Raw genomic sequence first — 26565 nt, forward strand, 5'->3', positions numbered from 1 at the left:
GGGAGTAGATGATTATAGCTTGATTGCCCACTTACTTACTTGCTTGCCTCATTGCCTGTCTGCTAAAATCGAAGAACTACAGAGGTCGCCGTGCCTATTACTCACACTGCCCACTTATAAGTGGACCTGTTGAGAAAGGAGGGGGAAGTGGGTGATTTGCCCCTCCCCTTCTTCCTCCTCCCCCCCCCCCCCGAGTACACACGAAATAGAAGTGAGAATGGGGATAGTGGAGGGCAAGAAGGCAAAGTCCATAAAGGCAAGGAGGAAGGTAGAAGGTAGATTAAGGCGCCGATATGCAGCCCGCGAGTATCCACTAATGCCGGCAGTGGCAGTGATGATACACTTGATGATAATTTCCGAGGAGACACAAAGTGGTGGTGAAGTAGCCATCTATCAGAGGAAAGCGAGCGCTAATGGATTTAACACACACGCACGCACATACACGCTCCCTGGACTCTATCTCCTGCCTACATCATAATGCGAAAGTTGTGGAAATCCGGGAAGGAATAAACCCTGACGCGAGGTCAGACAGGCGAAAAAAGATGTTTTATTGCTAACGCAGTTAACTTAGAAGCAGGTAAATTGGAGGATGGTTGTGAGTGTACGCTTTGCCCTCCTCAATCACATGCGCTGACGAGCAATGATGCTCACGAGTTTCGGGGCAGATGAGGTCAGGCAGTGCGAATTCGTTTGTACTGGCATCCTTTCGCATGATTCTTAAGCTCCTTCGGCTAGATCTTTTGAATTTCCGTACTACACCAGGAATTCTCGACCTCATCGATTGCCTTGACACAGCTTAACGCTATATGCAATGGTATGAAACCCTTTTTTTGGCTCCTAGGTGCCTTTTTCTCCCTTATTCCTTATTCATCGTTTTGCAATCTTGAAACAAGGAAGCGGGAGGGAAAAAATTTTTTATCCCCAGAATCAAACAGCCTAAAGTCTAGTCAGCACTTTTTTTATTTCACTGCCTCTCACCTCCTATGTGATTATATGACTTTTTGATGCTCGGGAAAGATGATGTGGTGTAGTTTCATCATCTTCGATTCAAAAATGCAGTAACTTTGCACTTTCTTCTCACCAAAGCACGAATCTCCACCATTTCTGAAGAAGGCGACAGTCTTGTGCACACACTCCAGCAGTATCGAGTGCCTGAATGCAATAGCTGCAGATATTTAGCCTTCGGTGTAAAAATAAGACACAGCCTTCTACCGATGAAGTGCTGCTTTTCCGAGAAATATGTCTATGCGTGCGAGAGAATAAACTCGACTGCTCAACGAGGGTCTCAATAGAAAAACCCCTTTCCCATCAAGTCAGTCAGCCAGTGGGTTGGCAAGCCCTCCTTTTTCGTTGGTGAGTTGAACAAAGACGAATTGAGTGAGTGAGTGAGGAACTACAAGTAGATTATCGTCGGTGGCCTGCTGCCTGTTGTCTAATGTCAGTAGCACCCATTTGTTTAGCTTCCTCTAATTTCTTAGTTGGCGTATGTGTAACTGCTCTATTCTTTCTACCGCTCACACAATTCATTCCTGAAAGGTCTTAGCAAGTCAGCCTCGAGTTAATGTGTCAACATTGGCACAAGAATTTATGGCCTTCCGGAAATTGATGCTGATAGTGGTAAGTTCCGCTAGTTCATACCAGTCTCCTCTTCAAGTCCTGTTTAATGAGAAATTTCTGCGCCTTCAAAGTTGCATTAAACTGGGCTCGGTAATGCAGACAAGCTCGAATTCCATCCAGTAGATTCAATCACCAGATAAAAGAAGTCAAAATAGTACGGTGATAGACGTTCTACATACTTGACAGGTCCCTGAAATTGACGGTGGGGAATTGTACCGAATAATTAAGGGAAACCCCTAAAACTTATTTCTTGCTCACTTAATGATAAATCGGGATTTTGCTTCCATCCAGGTAGACTTCAGTGAAGGTTTGTTCACATCTCTCAACCTTTACTGAGCGGCTAAAAGTGGTGAGAAGGGAAGTTTACAACTCTACTATCTTTTTTTCGGCCACTTCGAGATCTTCCGTCAGCAATTGAGCTCAATCTCCTCTAGGGTCTTGTAAAGACCCCAAAGAACCGCCCAGCCCTATCCTTTAGGAAGCTCAAATGAGAGTTATCTCTCTTTTGGAGGGGATCCAAATGCACTCTACAAGTTATGAAGAGCAGAAAAAAGAGGGAAAAAGAATAGCAAAATCCCATCAACTATCGCGTTTTGGGACGAAAATTTTCCCATTATTTTCCAGATCCCTCTGGATAAATGGATAGGAAATTATCGAAGTTTTCACAATTGAAAAGAACTTGACCTTTTTGTTTATCAGCCTTTTTGAGGTCATGAAAGGTAATGGTAGATTTTGCGTTCTAGATGAGGGGGCTACCCCACCTCTCTCTCCTTCCCCCCCCCCCCCAACCACATCGACTCTACCTCAACTTGAAAGTGTGAAAGGAGGGAGGGATATTTCACTTCACTACACCGGAGTGAATAGAAACCTCTGGAAATATTGCCTGGCAGTTTGACCAACTATAGGTTTCTTTTTCCCCTCCCTACTCCTCTAAGCCACTTTTCTTAGTCTTTTATTTGGCAAATTTGTTACCTCTTCTGCCACCTTGTGAAGGCTCATCTTTGCCAGTAGACATTGTTGAAATATCTTCTTCGTTCAAGGAGTTAAATACCAGCTTTAGGAGGATAAATTAGAAGAGTATTTGACTCTCTCAGTATGATACATTTTCTGGGACGAATTAAATAGCTTGTCAAGCTGTCACTAACCGCACCTAATCACTCTAAATTTATCGCAGTTAACGAGGAGGTAAGGTACAAATTAGAAAAAAACGAGGGGAAGGAGTGGGGAAGAAGGGACACAAGAAGAGGCGTATCTAATAACTCACTCGAAAGCCTTCCCTCTCAAGAATTTCTGGTGGGAGCATTTCGCGAACAAGGAAGTAGGCAAGACGTGTTTCCAAGGCTCCGGTTGACAACTCATGTTGTTGCTGTCGCGTTGCTCGAGGCATACTCAAGTCCTCTGGACTGTCTGCAGCGCCTGGACTGCCCTCAATGGAAGATCGTTTCTATGAAGGAAAAATAAACCAACGGGTTTTGTCTTGTAGAAATCATCCACCTGGGACCATGTAACCATGATTGTGACTGACTGGTGAGTTTTGTGGTAATATAGCGATGAATACCACGTATATAAGTACGCACCACAGCCCACATTTGTGGAGGTATGTACACTGGACGTGTACGTTTACGCTTTGCGGTGCCTATCATCAAGTCCACACTGTTGGAGGAGGACTTGTCTTTGGACGACGGCAATGAGGGAGTAGAGGCTGACGCTGTCGTCGAGGGACCGGTTGTCAACGTTGCAGACGAGGTGGAAAGTGGTGGTGGAGGTGGTGGGGGGGGTGCAGGGGGTGGTGGGATGCAGCCCTGTGAGGCTAGAAGAGCCTGGGATCTTGAGAGAATGCTTAACACAAGTGGGCTGTTGTGTACCAAGGTAGAGAGCAAATCTGGAGGCAATGGTGGCATTAGCAGAGGCTTTGAACTACTTCCAGCACCCGCCTGTTGTGCTGCCATACTTGGAAGACTCTTCAACAACTCTTCTATTGCTGCGAGGTTTCCTGAAATTGTGGAATTTGCGGCATTGGCACTGGTGTTAATAGGTGGGGTGGTGGAAATTCGAATTCCATCAGAACTACCGTTAGTTGCGGTCTGGCCAGGCAGGTTGGCCAGAGTGGAAAGCCACGCTCGTGCCACTGCCAGTGGGCCAGAATCCGAACTGAGCTGCGGTGTTGACTGAAGTCTTTCCATCGCATCATCAGTGTCGGTGGAGCAGGAGGAAGCAGACGAATTGGGAGGGACGAAGGCAGGAAAGTTGGGAGGCAGAAACCCTGTCAACTGCGGCATCAAAGGTGCCGACTCCAGTGGGGGTGGAATGGGAAATAGAGGTGGAATAAGCGGTGAAGAAGTAACCGCAGGGAGTTGTGGCAAGCCCCCGAGAGATACAGAAGGGGGTAGAAGGCCGCTAGATGCTGCAGCGGCAGCTGCAGCCGCTGCGGCAGCCTCCGCCGCCGTTGCAATTGATTCGGGAGAGCCCACTACTTGAGGACTGCCATGTCTGCCTCCGGTATCCAGTCCACTCAACGCCAAAAAGGGTTGAAGCAGACCCACCTTTCGACTCGTCTGCTTTGCTTCCTCTTTTAAATGCTACAATAAACATATTGCCCTGACTTTATCGTGCTCGAAGTCGACTTAAAATTCTTGTCAGACGCCATAGCAACCGAACAAAGGCTAGTGGAGGCTAATGTATTATTTGGTTATGCGTAAATGACCTCAGTAAGGAACGGTAGTTCCTCTGTTTTGTTCCCTATCCCTTCCTCTTTCTCACCACTTTTACTTCAGTCACTTTCCGACGTGTAAAACTCGAGATTTTGAGCTTTCACTTGTCATGCAAACTGACATCGACACCGACTCTGTCGACAAAAAGACTCTTGTCAAGTCGTCTCGAATAATTTGGAATTGATGTCTCTGTGCCTTGGGTGTGAATGCAAAAATTTTCGACTACACCACTTGAAAAAGAAAAAAACGAACCTTGGGAAAGTCACGGTGTCTTCAAGCATGTGTATACCCCTATACTGACGTAACTCACCCCAATACTTAAATGGAGGTAATATGCCTTTTCTCATGACTGCATGGTTGACAACCTAATTTATTGGTATCACAGAAACTCGATGAGAACTCCCGAATTCTGCCACCCTTTTTCACCTCTCGCGTCTAGTCTAGCGTGTTTTCGTTTAGAGAGTAAGGGGGGAGAGAGGAGAGCTATTAACTACGCAATCGTGTGAAAGAAGTACCCCGAAGTCTGATGACAACTGTCTGGAGAAAATTTTTCATGAAAGTGTGTCTATCGCACAAAGCAGGTAAGCAGGCGTTAGCAGATTTCGAGCACCGCTAGGTCTGTCTATCTAGCTATCAATTTTTTTGCATCGAGTGCCACTTGGCACTCATCTCTCAACGATACCCAATTCACTACTTAAGTCAAGGTCTACTCAAGACAATAGTTCTCCTCTCTTAATAGACCCACGCACATTGGAGGCTCGAGTCATCTCTGGGAACCTGGTAGATTCAAAGAAAAATCGGACTTTTTGAGGCATGTATAAATAAAATACTAATGACTTAAAAGGGGGGAAAAGGATCCAAAAAAGTGTCTGAGGGATGAAGCTTACAGCAAATTTCCGGAGGTCCTCCGAAATTTGTGGGAAGTCAGAGCAGCCATTGCTGTTTCTCATTCTGGAGGGTTGGACTTGTGACGGTGGTGGTGGTAATGACGACTGCGATGATTGCTGTTGCGCACGTAGAGGTGAGTAGGATGCACCAGAAGCAACACGAGATGTTGCTGTGTCTTTTCTTCTATTCGAGGTGTTACTTCGAACCCTCTGTGATTCCTCTCGTTGAGCTATCTCACCATGTCGACTCTTCAAGTGGTTGAGCATTGTAGTAGTTGTGCCAGAAGCATTAAAAGCCAATTGACTTTTGCAGAGAAGACATTGAGTTCGTGTTCTGTCCACCATCCCAGATTCACCCTCCGGATGGCGGAAGTAGTTCCACACAAACGACTTCTTGTTACCCGGTTTTAAACGCATGGGCATAGTAGAGGGTGCAGGAACGGCGGGTGTTGGCGCATTAATTGGCAAATCGGAGTAGACGAAATGCCGCATACTGGCATCGAAAGACGAAGTATCCACTTCAGAACTTCCTTCAGAGGGAGAGTGGACAGCATGATTTCCGCCTTCAGGCGGGGAGGTCTCCATGAAGAAATTAGGGCTGTCACTGCTCATTGCCTGCATGGTGTTTGTCTGTGTTTATGCTTACAGGTGTGTGTGTGTGTGTGTGGGTGTGTATGAGTGCGAGCGTGCGGGTATGTGCTGTGGATGCGTGCGAGTGTAGTGGACTGATCAAACCGTCTAATCGTTCCCCCTTTTATATCTCCAGGGTGTTCAACTCGGCTTCACAAATCGCGTGCGTGTGTATGTGTATACGCATACACACGCTCACACACACACAAGCGCACAAATGGGTGGAGATGCAATGCGTGTGTGCCACGCACTTCACAAGCACGCACGCACCATCACTGTGGCAGAAAGAAGATGGAGAAGGCGTGAAATTGCGAACGAGTGTGCGCTTACGCGCGCGCACTAGAGGTCGAGAGTCGAGCCTGGCCATTCGCACGCCGAGCTCTGCCTGCGCGCACCAATGAACAGCTCATGCATGCACACACGCACATACGCCATGCACACTCACTAACGCGCACATACTCGGTATGTGTGTGGGAGAAAAGCGCTCGGGCAAAGCTCGAATACTCTATATCTATTGGACATCACCATTCTCATGTTCGATTGGTCCATTTCTTTGGGCGCTGCACTTCACACCTTTCCCCTTCTTTCTATCTCATTCTAGTGATCTTATCTCCTTTTATGTGTATGTCTATTTCCCCTTTTTCCCGGAATAAATTGTGTATTTATTATTATTATTATTCAGCCACTCTGTATTAACGGTTTCCCGAAAAGTAGCAGGTGCATATTATCTTGGGATGATTGAACAAAGGCAGCCCCTAATTGTAGGTTTGGCGAACGAGCTAGTAGTTCGCATTTACAACGAAATGCCAATTATAGGGAACAATGTTGCCAATGTTCCTAATGATTGGTCTTGTCGTGACGTCCTAGTTATTTTCAGGTCCTTTGTTGAATTCGGGTTACGCGGCGAAGTGGGATTTATGGCGTGTTAGTAGAAGCACTGGTCGTTTTAACCTGCTCTTCTACACGCGAGTTTACCATTCATTTGGGCATTTCATAAAATGACAGCACGCATACTTAGACACTCGTTTTATATTCGTCTTACCCACCCACCACACCTCTCTTTCTCCCTCTTTATACACACGCAGCAAGTTCAAATGGACAGGCCGGCGATTTGAAACAATGCTGAAGGGCGTGAATAATTTAGAGCATCGTGCGAGGCATCGAGAGGTGGAGTGAGAATCATAGGGCGAGAGGGCCAGAGAGTGGTGAAGAGAGGCAGGCCAAATTGAGTTGAGACTGGGGATGAATAATTCACTAAAGACCAATAAATTGTAGACACTCCACTTACCCGCCTTCCTGTCATCCCTTCATTCTCTTCCCTTTCCATAGGCCCCCCAAAAAATTGAATCTCTCAACAAAGAGCTGTTTCCGTCCACGATTAAATGGTAGATGTAAAGGTTAAGGGAGTCCTTCCAACTTGACGGTAGATTGTGCAGACTCCGCAGCGGTCGAATATATAAGAGGCGTTCAAATAAGAGTAGGATTTTTATGTCCCAGCAGGAATATAACAGAGGCTAATGAGACGGCACTGGATGCAGAAGTGAGTGGCCTGTCTGTCCTTACTGTATGGTGTGAGCCAGTCCAGACAACACCGATCTAGTCGGCAGGCAAAAGTGGTGGTGCATGCAGGCGTGGACACAACGGCGCAGGTCGATGAACCAAATCCTCTTGTTAACAAAGCTGACCAATTCCAATCCGTGAATACCCAATCAAAGTTTCGAGAACAGTACGCTACGGTCGTAGGACATCGAGCCACTCACTCGTTGCACACTTGATTCATGTAAGCGCTTCAAAGGCAGCCGTCAAAGGCGGATGGATAGACAGACAGATGGACAGGCGGATGGCTGACTGTCTGGCTGGCTGGCCAGCCATAGGTAGCACGACAGTCCCACACCGAAGACATAATTAACTTCTGTCAACATTCACTTTGTACGTGGAATCCCCTTTTCATTTCGAGAGTGCAATCTGCCAATATTTCTGCAGCAACAGTGAACGCAAAGCCATAAAGAACGTGGCGAAGGAGGGGAAAAGACGGCTATCAACATATCCTCACTTGAGGAACAAGTCATGTGTTCGACTGAATGTATAGATGTAGGAGGGACGAACGTGTGGCCCAAAAAGGAAAAACTATCGTTATACTCCATAAAACAGTCAATCCAGTATTCCCAGTTTGATTTGAGCAGTGAGTGCATTTTTCATGCGAAGAGGAGATCCAGTTGCACTCTTTGTACGATAAACGTACATGCTACGACCTGCCTACGTGATCCACGAAACGGAGTGAGTGGATGTGGCTGACCTACAGTGAGGTGTTTGAGAGGACTTGTTTAAACCCATTTATGCGTCTTGGACGTGCTAAGAGGAGGGTCACACTTGTTTATTGATTGGTGGGGGAGCAGTAAAAGGCACCGAAGGGGAAAAAGGAGGATAAGAGGTGGAGGTGTGGAGTTTACAAATTACACACAGGCAACCGGGCACCCATTGACGAGCGAGAGAGAGAAAGAGACACGAGATAATGTTGGCAAGACAATAATCACGCGAACCTACGCCTGAGTGAGCACGCAATGGGGTCATTTGAGGTCGAGTGTAGCATTTAACCGGCGTTTTAGGCATAGTCAAGCAAGCGAAAACGTACCAACATACACGGCACAAACAAACACAAACATCCACTCACATTCCTGCATTTAAGCGTGCATACAAACACTTGTTGGGCAGAGTGAATAACTCAGGGGACGCTAGGAGTTGAGAAATGCCACACTATTCCAACCCTTCTAAAGGCTTCAAAAATGCATATTCTGGGGCTTTTTTAGGTTCCAACCAGTTTTGATGGCATCTTTACATTAATTTTACATTAATTTTAAGTCTTGTGGAAGAATAACAAACCAATTCGGAAGGATTTTGAAGGGTTTTTGGATAAAAGGTGTGGATTGTGTTAGTCCGGTCACAGCAGAATAGCTGTGGTTCTATATCTTCGAATATTGGGCTTTTTGTCTATTAAACGATCCACATTGCCAGCTCTCCATCCAACCATCCAACTCTTAATTCACTCCCTAGACCCATTCATTCAGCCATTTGGAGTAATCAAGTAAGGAATTTGTTGCCTTTATTTTAGCTCTAATTTAGCCAAATCTTTAAACTGTGGAGGTGCATGTGTTGATTACTCAGTAGGTCGTCAAATTCTTTTCCTAGTTAGGGAAATATTTAATCCAAAAATTAATAGACAGGCCATTACAAGATTCACCCTATTTGAGAGGGTCAAAGGTCGCGCTGTAACAACTGCCCGTGATATAAAATAAATTTAGCCGCAATTAAATCATGCCTCAAAATTCCACCACAAAGATGAGTTTATATCCTCCCTTCTTCAAGCCAAATTCTTCGTACCAAGAATTTCCAACCTGAAGGCAGAAAAGAGAAAGAAAGAAAGAAGATCTTACATTATTGGTGGACCTTTCTCACCAGATCCAACCCCCACGATCTCAACAAAGCACTGCGTTTTAGAGATGAAGTGGTACTTGCCCCAGAGGTAGGAATTTGTATGGTGAGGCGATATGTTTGTTTGCCATTTCTTACCGCTCAGGGTAGCTCTCAGCAAACGCGTTGGCTCTGGTGGTGAATCAGCAACTCAAATATGGCTGCATCGCGTTCAAGGAGACTCTACTTTTGAAGAGGCTGAAGAATTACGTGGCATTCGAGATTAATTTGACTGGAGCATAGAGTCATGTTTAACCTGAGTGATGAAACGTTTCGTTTAAAGCCTCAACAAACGGGGGGCGAAAGCTCAAAACAAGGTTCCACCCATAATAGACCACATAGATCAATCCTTCGGGCTATTTAAACAAGCCTTTAAGAAAGAACTGGCTGGTGTCTAACTGACGGACTACCGTGTGATGGCTTCTGTATTATAGAGGAACGATGATATTATTGGGTTATCTCCAAGCTGTCTGCAAACTACCCGGTCCAAATTCTAAAGCAGGCACCTCTCCATCCACAGAAGTGTTTGATGACCAAACAATTCACTTTGAGATCTCCACTTAATACAAATGGAGTGTGTTCAAAAAAGGCCTCTTTGGAAACAGTCAGGATAACCGAATTGGGAAAAAGAAATCGGCTTTCCTTTCAAACAAAGCAAAACTGGGCTTTATACCTTGGTATCGCCACGCAATTTGCTGCATGAAACGTTTTATAAAGAAATAGGTCGAGGGGAGAAGAATGACAGAAAGAAGGGAGATACTGCTACACCCTCATGTTTGTTCTCTTTCTCCATAATCTTATTTCCCCATGTTGTAGGTACCAGTGTTTCTCGGCATTTGACAATGACGCCATCAAATGCGAAATAGAACGTAAGCGTGAGCTGTGGAACCGAAGGTAACAGGGGCTATGGTATCTACTTTAAAATGGGGTGCTTGTTGAAATTGGGGTCCACAGCTAGCTTGTTTCCCGCTGGGAGGGATTGACACAGTAGATTCACTTATACAGAGCCGGTTTGATCAGTTAGGCATCAACCACTTTTCAAAACTTGCTTCTCTTGGTCGAAAGTCTTTTTCTGAAGGATAGATGGTGGGGAAATCTTCATTTACCTCATTTTTTGGATTTGTAGACTTCCTTATTAACGAATTTTTTCCCCACTCAGTATTCGAGTGACAGCCTGGATAGTTACGCGATGTAAAATTGTTTGATTTACCGAAATATTGAGTTGTCAAAGGGCTACTCCCGTGAGACTCTCACCTGCATGCTTTTTACTCATGATTTTTTCCTTTGGTCGAATGACGTCTCTAATGCTAATTTGTCGGGTGATCAGGTAACCCATGCCCAGTCATCGGTCCATAGAACACGTATGATCAGTAGGTTTTACCATTGACAAGTCATTAAACTTCAGCCATCGTATTCAACGCATGTTCTCACGCCAAATGGTTACCAGGTTTGGATGAGATGCCTTTCGATAGCCTGGGTCCAAATGACCTAGCATTCACTAACCTATCAAGGTTTTTTTCAGTTGGAGAGCTATAGCCGGGAAATTCTCGCTGCAGCCATAGCAGCAACTGAAAGAATTGTTAAGAGGATTTATTGATTTAGTTCACTCATTCAACTATCCACTTGCTCGCTCGTTCACATACTAACTCACGTGGATCCGTGGTTGTGTGCAGTACAGTGCATAGCATAGCAGAGCAAAGCACACTTTGACCCCGAAAGTCACGCTCATGCACACACACGCACACACTCCTATTCTAACTTATGGTCCAACCCCCCCCCCCCAAAGCCCCCTTTCCCCCTTCCCTCCCCTATGCAGTCCCCCTTTCACTTGAACGAACACGAAAGTTGTATCCGGGTCATTGGCTAGTAATGATCTTCATGGTATGGATCATAAGCGTTCACACAGGCACATCTATTCTTCTCCTGCTGTTGCAGCGAGTGTGTAAAGTACACGTATTTTGAGGTAATAAATGCATAGTCAAGACAATCGGGATTGGGGATCATGGAAATATACCTCATGGTTTAACTTTTTACTGGCTGGTATTATTCACTGAATGCGTAAACTTATCAAACAGTTTCTGAGTTTTGAATGTTAGGATGTTATAAAGGCTTGAGCATTTTGCAGGTACCACGGTTTGACAGATCCTCGAACCCTCTATCCATCTACACGAAGTAGAGATCAACATATTAGCCGAGGACAACATTAAGGTCGCCTTGGTCACCATTACTGCTCACTAGTCGCCTTCCATTTTGATACAATTTGGCGTTATGCGATCTGGCATAAACAACAAATCATTTGTGCTTAATTGGCTGTCATTTAACATGGCCTGAATCCGGAACTGAGCTGAAGTCTGTCATGCATCAAGGCATTGGAAGATATGACATTTGCCCTGGTCTTTGATCTGCATTGGCGAACTACTTTCAACCATCGCGTGGTCATGTCTGTGATTGTGTGAATGCCCATATCCCTTGCGCTGTGAAAGTTCTTCCCACTGCTTGAAAGTACACTATCTCTTCCCCTTTGGCTCATTCATAGTTATTTAGCAGTTACCTTAACACCATGTCGACAAGCCTTTTTGGATGAGTGGCGAGGTCAATCCACTTGTCAAACAAAATTAGTCTTATGATATAGACATGCATGACAAATCACTAGGCCACTTTGCAGTCGTCGGTTCTCTCTTACACCCTAGTCTTTATTCCGTTACCCTCGAAAAGGAATTTAGAATTCCCCATTTAATAGAGCATTGTGGATAGATAGCGACTTAAGTACTACTTAAATGCTGGTTCACCCTCTGTCACCTCTGCATTCTAACAGTCAGTTTATTCATTCACTAATGTAATTTGTTCGGTTTTTTAAGTGAAGAGACCGGAAGGTTCAGTGTCTCAGGGAGCATTAATACACCCACGCACTTCAAATTCGAAAGCTTTAAAAGCCTCTAAGGTCATCCTACCCGCATTTTTCATACACTTCGTTCTTCTTTCCAGACATACTTCGTCTACATCGAAACTGGTAATCTATGTGGTCGGAGGAGAAGGGGAGGGGAGAGGAGAGTGGTAAGATGGCTAACTTCCGTTAGTCTTGGGACCCTCTTCATTTAACCCTTTCATTCGCTTTTTCTCCCGCCCCCCCCGCCCGTCACACGATGAACAGTGGCCATGCCAAGATCCTGTCACTCGGTAATCTACTTCTGATTTTGAGCGATAGTGGGGGCTAGGGAAGAGTTCAATCAAACAAAGGTTCAGATTGTGCCAGTGTGTCCCTTTGTTTATTCAATGTAGACAGGGGTTGCAGCTATCACCATCTGGGGATACTTTATTGTCCTCTCCCTCCTCATCCTCTCTCCCTGCCCCCTTCCAATTCCTTTTACCGATGTTCATTTGTATGGAGTGGGAGCATACCCGCACAGACAAATGCGGTCAGTGTTGCATGCTTTGGAGGCCTTCATTTTAACAAACCCACCACCCTTGTCTTCATTGCCTTGTCAATTCAACCGCAGAGATGAATTTGACCTTTTAAGATGTTTTAAAGGCTGGCATATTATTTCTTCTCCTTTTTTGACAGTTATGTTTGGCGACCTTTATTAAATGCACATAAGAAACAATTGATATCTCATGGCTTCTACTTTAAAATTGACAGCATGAAGAGAGGAACCTGGGCGCACTTTGACACTCGGAAATAGACTAATTTTTAGGACAGAAACGACGAGCCCATAGAACGATTATTTTAAAGAAGAGCCGAGAAGAGAAGCCGAGAGTATCCTCCCTCAAAGAAATGGCCTGCCTGGTTATAACACTCTTTCAACAAGACGCGGTATTCAATCATCGTTCTGTGTTAGTGAAAAAAATGGAAAGTTGTCTTCACGCGCAGTGTGCAATAATTTCGAGCCTGTTAGTGTTCATTTGTGACTGCGTTGCATTCACCCTTGTCACAGAAGGATTCATCTTGTGCTACGCGCTCAGGATGGATGCTGGCGGAAGGTAATACTTGTCGTCAGTGCCACGAGGAAGAAAAAATCACCATGGTTTTGTTTGCCACTGACGTGCAAACGCATGGCTGGTCAGCCTAGCAGCCAGCCGGCCATAAACCCGTCCGTCTGGCTGTCCACCCATTTGCCTATCTGTCCACCTTTGAAGCGTTTGCATGAATAGAGTGCGTAACTAGCGGGTGGTCAGACGTCCCATTGTCGCGGTGTATTATTTTCGAGAAATTCAGTAGATGTCCGCATGTTGAACTTGCCAGCTTCATTCACAGGAGGGTTGAATCATCACTGAGCGCTGTTGCATGAATGTGTAGATCCACGCTCCCGCTTGCCGTCTTCAGTAACAGTAAATAAAACTGGATTAGACTGGATCTGAATGGATTACACTAGGCGGGTCGAAATATGATATGTGGGGTGGCACACATGCAACTTGTCACAGGGTCCGACAGTGCCACAGCCCCGACAGGACTCGAACTATTTTAATTGAAATCAGACTTTCAAATTCGTAAATTGTCTCAAACATACCACTGAAGTCGGCGAGACTTATAAGTAGTGTACTTTGAAAAAGCAGAAGGAGGACAAAATGCTTTTTTGCTCAGAAAGTGCTTTGAAAGACCCATCTTCCCTCACTGTCACTCAAGTGTAATTGAACCAATGCCAACATAGAGAAATTTTGGTTAATTAAACCAAACTAAACACACGCATACGAGCAGATAGACAGCCAAGTGTAAAGAGAGCAGAGAGAATAAAAGAAAGAGAGCTGTTCGAACTTGCTCCTTCAAGTCGGTCACCAGGTCGATGCTACGACTCCTGTCCGTTTGGTGGAACACCTCAAGAGCGCTGTGCCTCCCTCTGAGATGTCACCTGAACTCCAGAGGAGCCAAATTCGTGTTGAGGCATGGAAGAGCACGGCGGTTACTGTGGTAGAGGTGGATTCAGAAGAACAGCTACGGTAGCGAATTGGCGCTAAAGCGTCCAAAAATTAAGCCAAAAGTCGTCTCCATTGGCTGGTCGATTGCAGTTCTGTTGGTGCCTGTCTCGACTTTAGAGGGTTATATATGGTGAGTAAGCGAGTTGTCGGTATTAAGTCACGTTGGCTGGCTAAACTGGGGGAGGGTACATTATGCTGTTTGTGCCAGAGACCAGAAAGGATTTTAAAGCACATATCAACTCTTTGTTCCAACCGTCAAGTAGCCGCCATCGATGGTAGACATTTCAGTATTCGGGAGGGATGGCTTTATTTACCAGCGAGAGGCTTAAGAGAGGGTTGTGGAGCTCATCACCAGAAATAGGCTATAGCAACCTCTCGACTGTTGATTAATCGGTCACTCAGAGGGTAATAAGTCATGTTCAGGGCCGCACCTTGTCACTTCATCACCACTCCACACTGAGGCAAAACCACGTCATGGTTCCCCAAGTGATGTGCCAGTGATGCCACAATTACTGCACACACAAATCGGTTGAAAAAGGCGACGCGGCTGAACAAACCCATTTTACTGGCATTAACATCAAAGGACAGTACTTTCGCCTCAAAGGCAGATCACCGACTTGTCTAATGCCACTACTTCTCCTCTTCGCACTGCCTCAACGCACCCTTGCAAGAGGAGTGTTTACCCACTGACCCACCGACTGACCGAGTGACTGCACACTTGACTGACTCGTAATGCGCCCCACCTTCTGTGCTCCAACGTTCATCACGCCAACGAAGGTGCCTGTGTTTATCGCCAAACAATCGACTCACTGTACATCAAACACCTCTGCGGCACGCACCAATTCATCCCCTATCCCAAAACATTACGCTTTCTCAGTCTGTCTATCTGCCTGTCTGTCTGTGTGTGTGCGTGTATGTGTTTATGTGTGTGGTGCAATTCACATACAACTCTTCACTGCCACATGTTCACACACTGATGCTCAACCACTCACCACTGATATCGTCGCGCTCGATGTCGATACAGGCGTGCTGTGTGAAGCCACATCTCCTTCCACAGAGACGGTCAGGACTTGACAATGAGCAGATAGGAGGCGGCACTCTTGAAGGTCAGTGCGAATGCCGCAATTTTATGGCCCATGCCTCAAGGAGGCGCAAATCTTACCTGTGAGAAGACCTCACGCCATACTTTCGGAGGAGTGGGAAGGGGGGAGGTTAGTACACACCATCTTGGCCTCGTCCTTGTCCTCGGCCACGTTCACGTTGTCCACAATCGCCCAATCACATTGCTCTAGATGATGGCTGTCACCTATTCTTGTTATTTGACAATCACGACGTCAGGTAGGAGATAGAATAGGCGGTTGGAAGATGAAAGGGATTGTGGGAGCGGTGACAATTGGTGGTTGTTTCAATCAGGAGGTAAGATGCTTTACCAAAGTGGAATGCACCGACAGGCGTCTTATATCCCAATGGACAAGGACACCCGAGGATGGATTTGATTGGTGGTTGCTTCATCGATTCGAAGGGGTCAAATGAAATACCATTCCTTTTTATCATCACGAAAATATAACGTAAGTTTAATCATCTTTCAGAACTGACCACTTGAACCACTTAATAAGGTTTGCAAGAAAAACTCAACAAGAGGAAAATGTGGGATAAAAATAGTGAGAAAAATGGAACGAGACTTAACTAAGCAAGTTGTTTTCTTCCCGAAATAGTCTTTTAAAAAGCACTGCTCCATTTTTGACATAAAAATTGATAAGTGAGTGGAACGATGCTTAAAATAATGCATGTGCTTAGACAAGTGGAGGGAAAAAAGTTGATGATAATCATGTACCCCCTTTTGTAATACCATCTGTTTCACTTTGACGGTTGGATTGAGAAGGCTAATTTAAAAGTGTCTCACCCTTTTTCACCACTGCCCTAGTGCTGATTAGGTTGTCATATTATTTTTCGTAAGCAGGGGTATTAAAATTTTGCACTCTTTTTGAAGTGTATCACTTCTATGTTGGGTAACCAGGAAGGTTGGCGTGGTCTTCGGTAGTGGCGCGCTCCGATGACCTCCTGCCACTGATGGAGACTTGCCAAGTGCATACAGCTGTTTGTAGGTTGAAGTGCCTATCTGCCTATCTATTCATGCACCAACCTATCCAACCAGACCTGATGGTTGGGAATTGAGCAAGTCTCTCCTACGAAATGAGGTCAACTCGATTTCGAAGCTGTAGAAGCTTTTTGTCAAATAGCAACTGGAGACAAGGTCTAGCCCACGACAGTGGAACTTGCCACTAGTAGCGGTTTAAATCAACAATTTGGTTCTAGTGATTAATTAATCATCCCAAGTTGGATGCGTCACTTCCAAAGAGATTCTTCATTCTTAAAAGGGCTAAATAATTGCGTGGCATTCGAGAGTGATGTGCCAAGGGCATGCAGTCATGTTTCACATGATTGATGAAACAGTTCGTTTGTAGCTTCATCAACTGGGAAAGTCGAGGTGAAAATCAAGTAAGTAGGTCCCACCCACACGTATTAGTCATAGACGGTGGTCAATATGCCTCAAAGACTATCACGCTGCATAAATTTGCCAGTGGATAGGGACTGGCTATGAAGTGCGACGAATTTTATGCTAAAGAATTTGAAGGAATAGCAAAAAAAATTACCGGTTGTCCACAAACAATCCACTCACTTCATGCCCAAACTACGAGACTTTGTGGATGTGTAGTGCTCCAAAAGTTCACTTGTTCAAACAGATGACACCTTGGAGTATGTCCAAGAATATCTACTACTTCAAAAATTATTAGGGCATGACGAAGTAGTGTCACTTTGTAACCCATCACGGCTGTAAAACTTACCTGTGACGTGTCGTACTGAACTCTAGGGTGGGTAGTAGTGTGAGACGGAGGGTAATGCAGTCTCATCCTCGTCTTTGCTCTACTAGGTGACCGCACAGTTGTCATCACCCCGCTTCAGCCACCTCTGATCAATCAGTCTGTCCAGGAGTGCCTGAAGTATTCACGTGCTTGGTGCCGATAATCCTGTCCATAAGATTTAGCGCGAGATCGAATCCTCTTCTCCTTTTTTCCCCTCACCTTCAGCTCTTGGAGAGCAACGGTTGCTAACGTATTCTAAGACCAACTGCCTTGTCAGACATGTAATAGTCACATGACACCCTCAGACATGAATCATGGCATCTTTTTCTTCGCACTGTTTCTAATGGAACTACAAAAAAGTAGGCAAATTTTTAGAGATTATTAGACAGATTCTTAGAAAAAAAACTTTTGTACTGAGTGCACTAGACCGTTAAAAAAAATTTTGTAGTAAAAAAGTCTGAGAAACATGGAATTCACTGCAGTGGCTTGACCTTTGTTTCAACGTACAACCGATGGCCCAAGCTTTGTGTTCCAATGCTGGCAATGAGATTTAGAGAAGAGTTGAGGCTAAGGCGAGGAGGCTCCAGCAATGGGTGATTGGTTCTTTCCATAAACCTGTCCCTCATACACGCAAAAATGCCGTCAGGTAAAGTAGGACAACCACTATCTTCGACGTTCTTCTTTTTAATTTTTAGGTTACAGAGAAGTTGTCAAAAATACGTATTCAGCGATTCTGCTAATCTTGACCCAAGATTTACTCGGGTTGCCAGAATGGCCCCATGTACCATCTGTATCACTTGTCTAGTGGTCAAACATTTTCCAAACCGAGGATCCCAACTGTCTGCACTGCTTTGTGGTTAAAATTTAAAGAAATTCAAGTAATGGAATATCAGAAAGATATCACATCTTAAATACAGGAATGAAGGGATCCGATTGCTTTATATGTCATTTGACAAATTTTGGTAACTCTTACAAGTAGCAGTTAGCCACTGTGGTGATCTAAACCGAAAATCCCACAGTTCTTGAATCCCTCAATATGAATTTTGGACGTATTGTTATAAATACCTTGAATATTCGTCCAGATTGAATGGATCTAGATGGTGTGAAGCAAAGGAAGAGCTCCATTTATATCATCTGTGGGCACTTCTAGGTGATTTGGATGGTATAGGGGGAAAATGACCACGAAACACTGCATATCAGATCGCAATTTGCCCTCCTTATTTCACTTCCCTTCACGAGCTAATCACGAAGCAGACTATCAACTGTTATCCACTCGCCTAATTACACACTGTCAAACAGGGCGCAAATAAACACACGCGTCTCCACCACCTCCATCTTCCGTCTTCGAGGCTTGAAAACACACCACATTCGTATTCTCAAGCCTGCAATTATAGAGGTAGCAAGAAAAGGATAAGGGAGAGGAAGTGAAGACGTTTTTGGTGTTTGTGTATTTGTGTGTGTAAGCGTGACAGAAGGGCAGGGAAAGAAGGGGGAAGAAAGTAACAGAGAAGGTGCATCTTCCTCTCCCCCTTTCCACCCCCCCTTCCCCTTGCCTCCGAATTTGACAATCCACGCGCGGAATGAAAAGACATCTGGGTTCTAATCAAGCGTTCCGGCTGGCGAACAACACATGCCTACATGCGCACGCACAAACAGGCGCAGTCACACACACACACACACACGCTCGAAACGAAACACGTGGGCACTTGACAACACCGCGCACTGCACCTCACTGCACCGCACCGCATTGGGTATGAGTAAATAAATTTCGAATGAATACAGAGAGGGTGGGGGAGGGAAGAGAAATGGAGGGTGGCGAACAAGAGTGCGGGTTGGCTCGTGATGTGGGGGAGGGGGGAAGGCGTGTCAAAGGGAGATGTTGTGTTGGGGACTTTGTCTCTCTCGACTTTAGTAATCAGGAGCGCGCCGTTCATCAGAGCATGGTGGACAATGTGTGAATCCTTTTTCGAGGATAGTTCATGCACATACTTCTTGATGAGTTATTGAAATCTGAAAGGAAGGTAGCATACCTGCATTTGAGTACCACAGAGGTCATATCTCTCTGATCTTATGAATAGCTGACCTCAGTTAACTACCTCAAAAGGTCACGAGATGGAGGTTTATGAACAAATTAATTAATGGTTGGATATCTTTATGGTCTATTTCTTTGTTCTTTCATGAAGGAAAGGGAGTTATGTCGCTCTACTTCATCAGCTCTTTCTTTAATGATGATAAGAGGTTAAAGAGAAATAATTTGGGTACAAGAATGCACAGTGAGTTCGTATAAGCATCGTTCTGAATGGAAACCCTAAAAAAGTACGTGGAGCAATTAGCCGTCTCGGCGTGTCTGTTTATCGTCCGCCACGACTAGCTGCAGATTCCACGTTTATCTAGAGTCTTGTCTCCAGAAGCATCTCTTTACTTCCCAACCGCCTATTCGATTTCCTGTCTGGCGATATGATTGTCAAGTGTGAAGAAAAGGTGACAACCATCATTTGGAGAAATGCCTGGAGGAAGGGGATAAGTTTGCGCTAGTAAGTCTCTCCCTTCCTCCCATTACAGTTGGTAGACCAAATTGTGCAGTTTATGCAAAGGGTGAAGGAGGTTTCATTCTTTCATGCACTACCAAAAAATATGTTGGTGAGTTGTCTTAGCCTTCTCTGTCCCGTTGCCACTGCTTCCATCATAGTCCTTTGCCTCGTGACTCCGTTGTCGGATGCATCGAAATATTTAATCACGTGCCCACATGACAGGGACAAGAGGACATGCGTATGACAGTTTTCAGTAGATAATGCATGTTTCGAGTAAACTGCCAACTAACGGTAGGATAGGGGTAGCTGAAAAACATGCGGCCACCTGCCTCAAACCTGTCTGACCCCATTCTGTACCACTAAGATGGCCATTTGACAAACGTGTCAAATACGGCCTAGGGGGATTGCATCAACCGTGGACTATACACACCGAGTAGGGTGCACTTTAGGGTTCTACCAGATGCATGATGTTCCCTTGGCTTGACCGTGTCCATTCCGGTGGGCATTCATTCCGCATGTGGGACGCCAACTGAATCATTACACCTTTCATCAAGATCAAATCACAAAACAAAGAATTCGTTGACATCTGCTGCTGTCTCCGAGGTATGAATCAACTTGAGGAGTCAATAGTCTGTTGAAGTGGTAGAGCAGGTAATCGCGTTGATTCTTACCTCCACTGGAAATGTGCTTTATGCCTAAGCCGTCCAAAAACGTTGAAGTTTTTCAATAAGTCTACGATACCATTAAAGATCAGGGGAAAGTGATGAGCTTCATTACCTTAAAACACAGAATTTAATTTTTTTTTAAGATCGGGACAATGGATAGTATGCGTTTAACATATCTGATAGCAAGGGCTGCATTCAAATAGATCCACGCGGTAAAGTGAATGACGAAAGTTTTACGTTGACGTGGTGACTGCATAGTCAGCCGAGTCGATTTGCACACATTCACCAGCTTATTCATCTTCGACAGCGTGGCTATCGTCACTCATGCAATATCAATAACCTCTCTCCGTCTGGATTGCCCTCATCTTCCAGTCACCCACTCACTCACTCATTCATTCACTCTCCTGATCACTGAATTCTGCATTAAAGTAGCCCTTCACATATTACTGTTAGCAATAAAATAGCTCATTGCGATTAGTCCGCTGAAATAACCGATTTCAGTAGGTACATATGAGTTAATTGTTGTTAACTGCGAGACCTCGTTCGTATGCACAGATGGAACTTGTTCCACACGGTATGGACCTCCAACTACGTCAAACAGCCTCTTAGTCCCTCTGTAGGTTAGATGTAAGCCCATTCCAGACTGAAAAGACTTAGAGTTATAAGTTGTTGGTAGTATCATGCGAATCCGGCACAAAAAGGACAGGTGTCATCCTTCCTTTGGCCGACCATTTAACTTCAACTTTGCGGAATGCGTGCACATTAACTAAGGAATTGCTATCGCAGTCCCGTACACTTTTTTCATTCACCCCTCTTGCGTGTTCTACAAGGAAATTAGCAAGTGACGAGAAACCACACCATTATGACAGCGCTTAGTGTACTTATATAAAGATGTATGAATAGAATCAGCACAGATGTCTTAACAGCAGTGAAGTGGGACCAGAGTGGCAAAAAGGGGTGGAAACAAATTAGCCACTCCAAAAAGGGCATGCTTGATTGGCATTTGACATTTGTATTTGTGGTGAAGCATGGGCTAGACTCGAACGTTGTAGACCAGCGAGTTTTTCCCCCTCCCTCTCCCCTTCTCATTCAGTTCACAAAAGGCAAAAAACCAATGCCCAAGAGAACGACCACCAGCCATCACTAGCAATGGAGTCAGTGTCTCGCGGATCGTTTCTAAAGTATCGACTACATTATGAGTGGGATGAAATTTAAGCGAAACAGTAGGTCACGTGGTGACCCTATGCCTTTAACCATGCAGGCACATCAGTCTCCACACGTTGCGCCAAGTTCTTAGGCCGGTATGACCAGCAGTCTACAAAGAAAAGATTTTTGAGAATACTTGGGGCGCTACAGTTGTGGTACCAATAAGAAAAACCTCCGACCGAATAAAGGCATCTCCCGTGGATTGCTGAATCTGTGGTCACTCATCACACAAGGATTAAAGCGATGACATTGGATACCACGCTTTATATCGTCTTCTAGAGAGCACCTTGATGCGGATGTTACCAGGCCGGAGAACATCGTCAAGAACCTAGTACGACTGCCCAAGTGGATTATTTCTCGATACAAATCGCCTTGTTCAGACCTCACTACCCCCAAAAATGACCACTCACCTCTTTGGCAGAGAAGTTCACACCAGGACGATGGGAACGAGCATTTCGGCGTCACTTCCCGACCACGCCTACTAGCCTCCTAGACCCTCCATAATAGGCCAATTTTTGAACCAGCAAACAGCCAATTATTTTAAGGAAAAAAATTAATTCTTCCGGAAATATTTTAGGTTTGAAAGATTGAAAGGTACTCGAATAAGTAGTTAAATGCTTGAACCTGTTTTTTTCCCGTCTCCTCCTCCGCTTTGATTTGCAGAGAACTCGAAATTCCCACTTTTGTTTATTCACGTAAATTTCACATAAATTACTCAACCATTTCTCTATTTTTGTTTGGAATGCAAAAAAATAATATTGTGATCTTTCTGTGAAGGAAGATGACTTACTTTCAGCACACACTCGTCAGAATGTGGTATTTTCAAGGTCCTCTTGAATCCCCAGACCACCCTCCAATCGATGACAGATGGTCAGCTTGTCACTTAGTAGTGTCCAAAGTAAGAGACGCAATTATCGGATGAAGATTTGTAAATTGCACAGCCACGTTCGATGGGACATATTTAATTGAGAAAGGGACAATTTTTGACGTGGTTTGGTAAGTATTTTGGAGGGTGGAATGGGGGGGGGGGAGGGAGTGACAAAGCAGTCCTGGCTGCCTCCCTAGTGAATAATGCATGCACGAGGGGTTAATCAAAGCCAAGGCTTTTAATTAGGCCCGGCTACAGCTCATCTTCCTCCTCCTCCTTCGCCTGCTGCTCTTCCATCCTCTACGCTTCATCGGTTGCGTGCATCGGCACTGCTCGAAGCGCATCCATTATGGATGAGTTGAAGTAAAAAAGGAGAGGCATATGGACACGTGGCTCTCAGCCCACAATACCATTTGACAAAAAGCAACTCGTTTGAGGGATTCGGGGAGGCACAACGATTCGTCTTAATGGTATTCCGCTGTCACGCAGACCCCTACTCATTGTTGCACCACGATTAAGGGAGAGAGATGCTTGTATCAAAGAGAAGGACGCTGCCTCATTAAAGCAGTGCTAAATCAGCATGAGGGTGCACCAACAGCAAGTTGTTCATGCGTTTCGGGTTCAACCTATTTCAAAATTTAGGGTCAATAAACAAGAGAGGAAGAGGGAGGTTGGAGGGGTGGATAGGAGTCCTCAATAGCCACCACGAAAACAGGTGGATAATTAAGTCCTTGCATTTAGTTTAGGAAGTATACCACATTGGATGAGCCTCCTCCGAACACCCAACGCTTGGCCCTTGTCCAATTTTAATAATCGAATCTAAATTTTTTGATGATGAATCTCACAGTAAATTGGCAAATATCATAAAATGAAGAACTTTGTTTTTCACATGGTGCATAAGATGTATTTGGCAGTCAAAATTGCCATTTGTGTCAAAGAAATCATTTCATTGAAAAATTTGTTGATTCATTGTTGATCTAAAGGTGAATGTGGCCTTGACCTCATGTGCACAAAGCTCCTGTTTATCTTTCGTTAGGGTAATGCTCACGACTTTTTAGACAATCGACTATTCTAAAATATTTAATGAACTTATTTTTACGAAAATCTGACATTTCTGATGTATAGGTCCAAAAGGGTGATGGTCGAACATTTGGCGACCGGTATTTTTACTTTTATTAAGGGGCTTAATGAATTAGACAATGGCAGATGAATACCTGAGGCGTTTAAGTGGCCACCTTAGTGTCGGGGTGGTGGCAGTCAGCACACCCAGTTGAGTGAATACTTTGATTTATCACTTTTCGTTACCACAGCTACACATAACCTTCTGGCTTTTAAAACCGCAAAATATACCCGGGACATTCTCATTCATATCCCTCAATAGGAGGCAACTGCCACTACCGCTCCCTTTGTTACTTCATCGTGAAAATGGGTGACTTACTAAACAGCTGTTTAAAATTACTTGGCACCTAACACCGCCTTTTGTTTTTTTTTTTCTTGGCACCTTCTACCTTTAGACATTTGAGATCGGATAGGTGGCGAGACTTAAACTACTAGTCTAACAGTTGCTTTTACTAATATATTTGGTATTTTCAAAACAACAAAAATAACGCATACAATATCTAAATCCACTGATAAATTTTCTACAAAAAATCGGGTGTATTTTGCGCAAAAATTAGCATCGAAACAATTTTTGAGGGGTATTCAGAATAGGAGTATCGATTTCTGTGTCACTCCAAACGCCACCGATCGATAAATCAATTAAGTAGAAGAATAGAGACATTCAAAGTCCTTTATTTGCATACTTTCATTATTTAGCCACAGATTAAAAGGAGAGGCGTTTTGATGTGCAATTTAGCAGTGAAGACCTCACATTTGCAAAGCACCCCTGTGGAAAGCTGCCTCGCCTGATCATCTGTCGTTTCCGCAGCCACGCATACATAAGCACCAATCGAATCCACTGCTGTCTAATACTTTCCGGTGTAGCGGGAAGCTAAGCAGACCAGGCAAACGTGTGTAAAATCGCTCGCTGTAGCATATTTACGGGTGGTTATTCACCATCCCTCCCAAGCCACCCACCCATTCACTCATCCATTCATTCCCCCGCTCACTCACTCATGCACACGTACGCACGCATGCACTCAACACTACTTGCGCACAGGGTTACGAGACAAACTTCCGGCCTGTGGGGCATTGTAGAGCTCTCAAATCCTTCTCCACCGTCAACCGCTGCTACAAGCATCTATCACACACTCCACCCCTTTATCTCATGGGCAGGTAAGTTCTGAATGTAGGATAACGCGCTCCCGCTCTGAGCATATAATGTACTGTTTGTGGTCACATCCTGCCAGCATCAGTAGTAGTTACAACAGGGGTGGAAAAAGTTACAGTTCGGAGTTGGGTGGTGTATAAGCTGTACTCGCAACACACGCACTCAAACTCACGCTCACGGGCGCGTGTCCCCTGTTCCACTGTGCATCTGAAAGCGGGCGTGCCCGGAAGTCAGAGTATCCCTCTCTCTGCCCCTCGCCTCTCCCTCCCCCACCCCCCGGTTCTCCTCTCGAGCTCGAGGGAGAACGACGTATAAGCGACCGGATATCGTCCCGTGTGCGCGCGTGTGCACAAGTGCAGTGGGGGAGCATAGGGAAGGGATACAGTTGCTAACGGAAACGGCTGCGATGGCGATGAATGTGTGTGTGTGTATGTGTTTATGCGAGAGAGAGGGAAGGGGAGAAGAAGAAAAGGCTAGCCAGTTCGGTCTACTGCACGGTAACTTGTCATCAGATAGTGAAGTACTGGTAGGAGGCGTGGTCACGGATTTTAGCCACTAAAAAAGGGACCTAGTTAATCGCATCCAGTCTACTACCACTCCACGACAACTGTGGAATTTTAAAAGGTGGGTAAAATTGGTTGGCAGGCTGAAGCTGTCAGTCAGTAATTTTCCAGTGGTGACTGCCTGGAAGGCCTTAATTTATGGTACCCAAATGGTGATGAATTAAGTAGTCAGTGACAAGGCAATTCATTTTGAGGGACTGTAATGCACCAAGTTGTTGGTTGGTCGTGACTTGAGTGACTAATTCACCGGCAGAGTCAAGCGGTTGATAAGCCCCATTTCTGGTGCTGGGTTCCGTTGCCGCCATTCAAACCTACTGCAAACTCTCTGCAAAATATCTTCCTTTGAAACGGAGTTAAACCTGGTTTGTAAACAGACACCCTCAAGTCCCATCCAGCAAGTTTGTTCAGCCATTATTTTATGGTAGATAGATGGGCAAGTAGGCAGGTAAGTTAGGCAGACAGTTAGATAGATGGACAGGTAGGTAATGCCTCCCCTCATCTTGACCAAAGCTTGACGGAACAACAGGTTAAAATCAGAGCAGCCAAAAGGTTACTCAATCATGGGTTCCATCTGTCGTCTACTCGTGGATCAAGTCATGCTTTAATGAAACACATAGGGACTTCTTTGAGTGACTTTCATGATCTCTAGCTTGAGCAATGTCTTCGCTGTGTACATGCAGATGGCTACGTTGAGTTCGAGGACCTGGGAAACACTGCTGATACTGTTGCCCCCTTTTTTACCACGAAGGAAGTACTCTCTGACAAAGGCGGTGGAATATTTTCAGTCTCGATAGTCAAAATAAGAGGCAGTCCCAAAGTTCACTTCGGTTGGCGGTTAAGATTAGAAATCGGCAATCATATATGAAGTTAAGATCCTTAATAAATATCTTTCGTCAAGTAAAACGATGAAGGCTAACTATCACCAGGTGCCAGAGCAGGTGTTTTATCCATATTTATCTCATGGTGGATGAAAAGCCAGAAAAACTGGGGACGTTTTGCAATAAACGAGTGCAACATTTGCTGGGAGGAGTGAGATGCATCCATAGCTCAATACAATACTTGAAGCGCAGTTTGAAGTTGATGATGGTTAAAACGAGTTTCACGGAGGAGGACAGAGGAGGAGGAATGAACTACCTTCCATCTGGCCCATTTAAAGTGAAATTCCACATTTCCTCCTCAGTTGGATGTCGTTGATTTCAGGTGATTAAAAAATCTGTCATCCAAAAGCGAGATCTGAAAGCAGTGTTTTGAAGTGCAAAAACCAGTATGAAACACCTCTTTAGTGACGCTGTAAGGTAACCAAGTAAATCTACGTGGTTTCTTATAAAAAAATAAGAAAAAGAGACACAACAAGGTGTTCTTCCTGAAACTTTTT

At 44.8% G+C, this 26565-nt stretch overlaps 2 protein-coding genes across 2 annotated transcripts; one reads left to right on the plus strand and one right to left on the minus strand. All coding sequences in view use genetic code 11, as the record gives it.

Annotated features, from left to right (window-relative positions):
• Nucleotides 1–2569: 2569 nt before the first annotated feature.
• On the minus strand, nucleotides 2570–5836 carry EGR_07674 (hypothetical protein; the record flags this gene model as incomplete). Its single annotated transcript, XM_024496923.1, has 4 exons — nucleotides 2570–2671; nucleotides 2882–3061; nucleotides 3195–4196; nucleotides 5216–5836. The coding sequence occupies 4 exons, from the start codon at nucleotides 5834–5836 to the stop codon at nucleotides 2570–2572; spliced, it is 1905 nt and encodes a 634-aa protein (XP_024348628.1).
• A 10986-nt stretch (nucleotides 5837–16822) lies between these two features.
• EGR_07675 (hypothetical protein) lies at nucleotides 16823–19742 on the plus strand (the record flags this gene model as incomplete). The annotated part of the gene is made up of 4 exons (XM_024496924.1): nucleotides 16823–16950; nucleotides 17959–18050; nucleotides 19272–19361; nucleotides 19651–19742. 4 exons carry the CDS (start codon nucleotides 16823–16825, stop codon nucleotides 19740–19742), a joined length of 402 nt encoding a protein of 133 aa, XP_024348629.1.
• Nucleotides 19743–26565: the final 6823 nt, after the last annotated feature.

The sequence above is a fragment of the Echinococcus granulosus genome, assembly GCF_000524195.1.
Source record: "Echinococcus granulosus chromosome Unknown EG_S00084, whole genome shotgun sequence".
In the NCBI taxonomy this organism is placed as follows: domain Eukaryota; kingdom Metazoa; phylum Platyhelminthes; class Cestoda; order Cyclophyllidea; family Taeniidae; genus Echinococcus; species Echinococcus granulosus.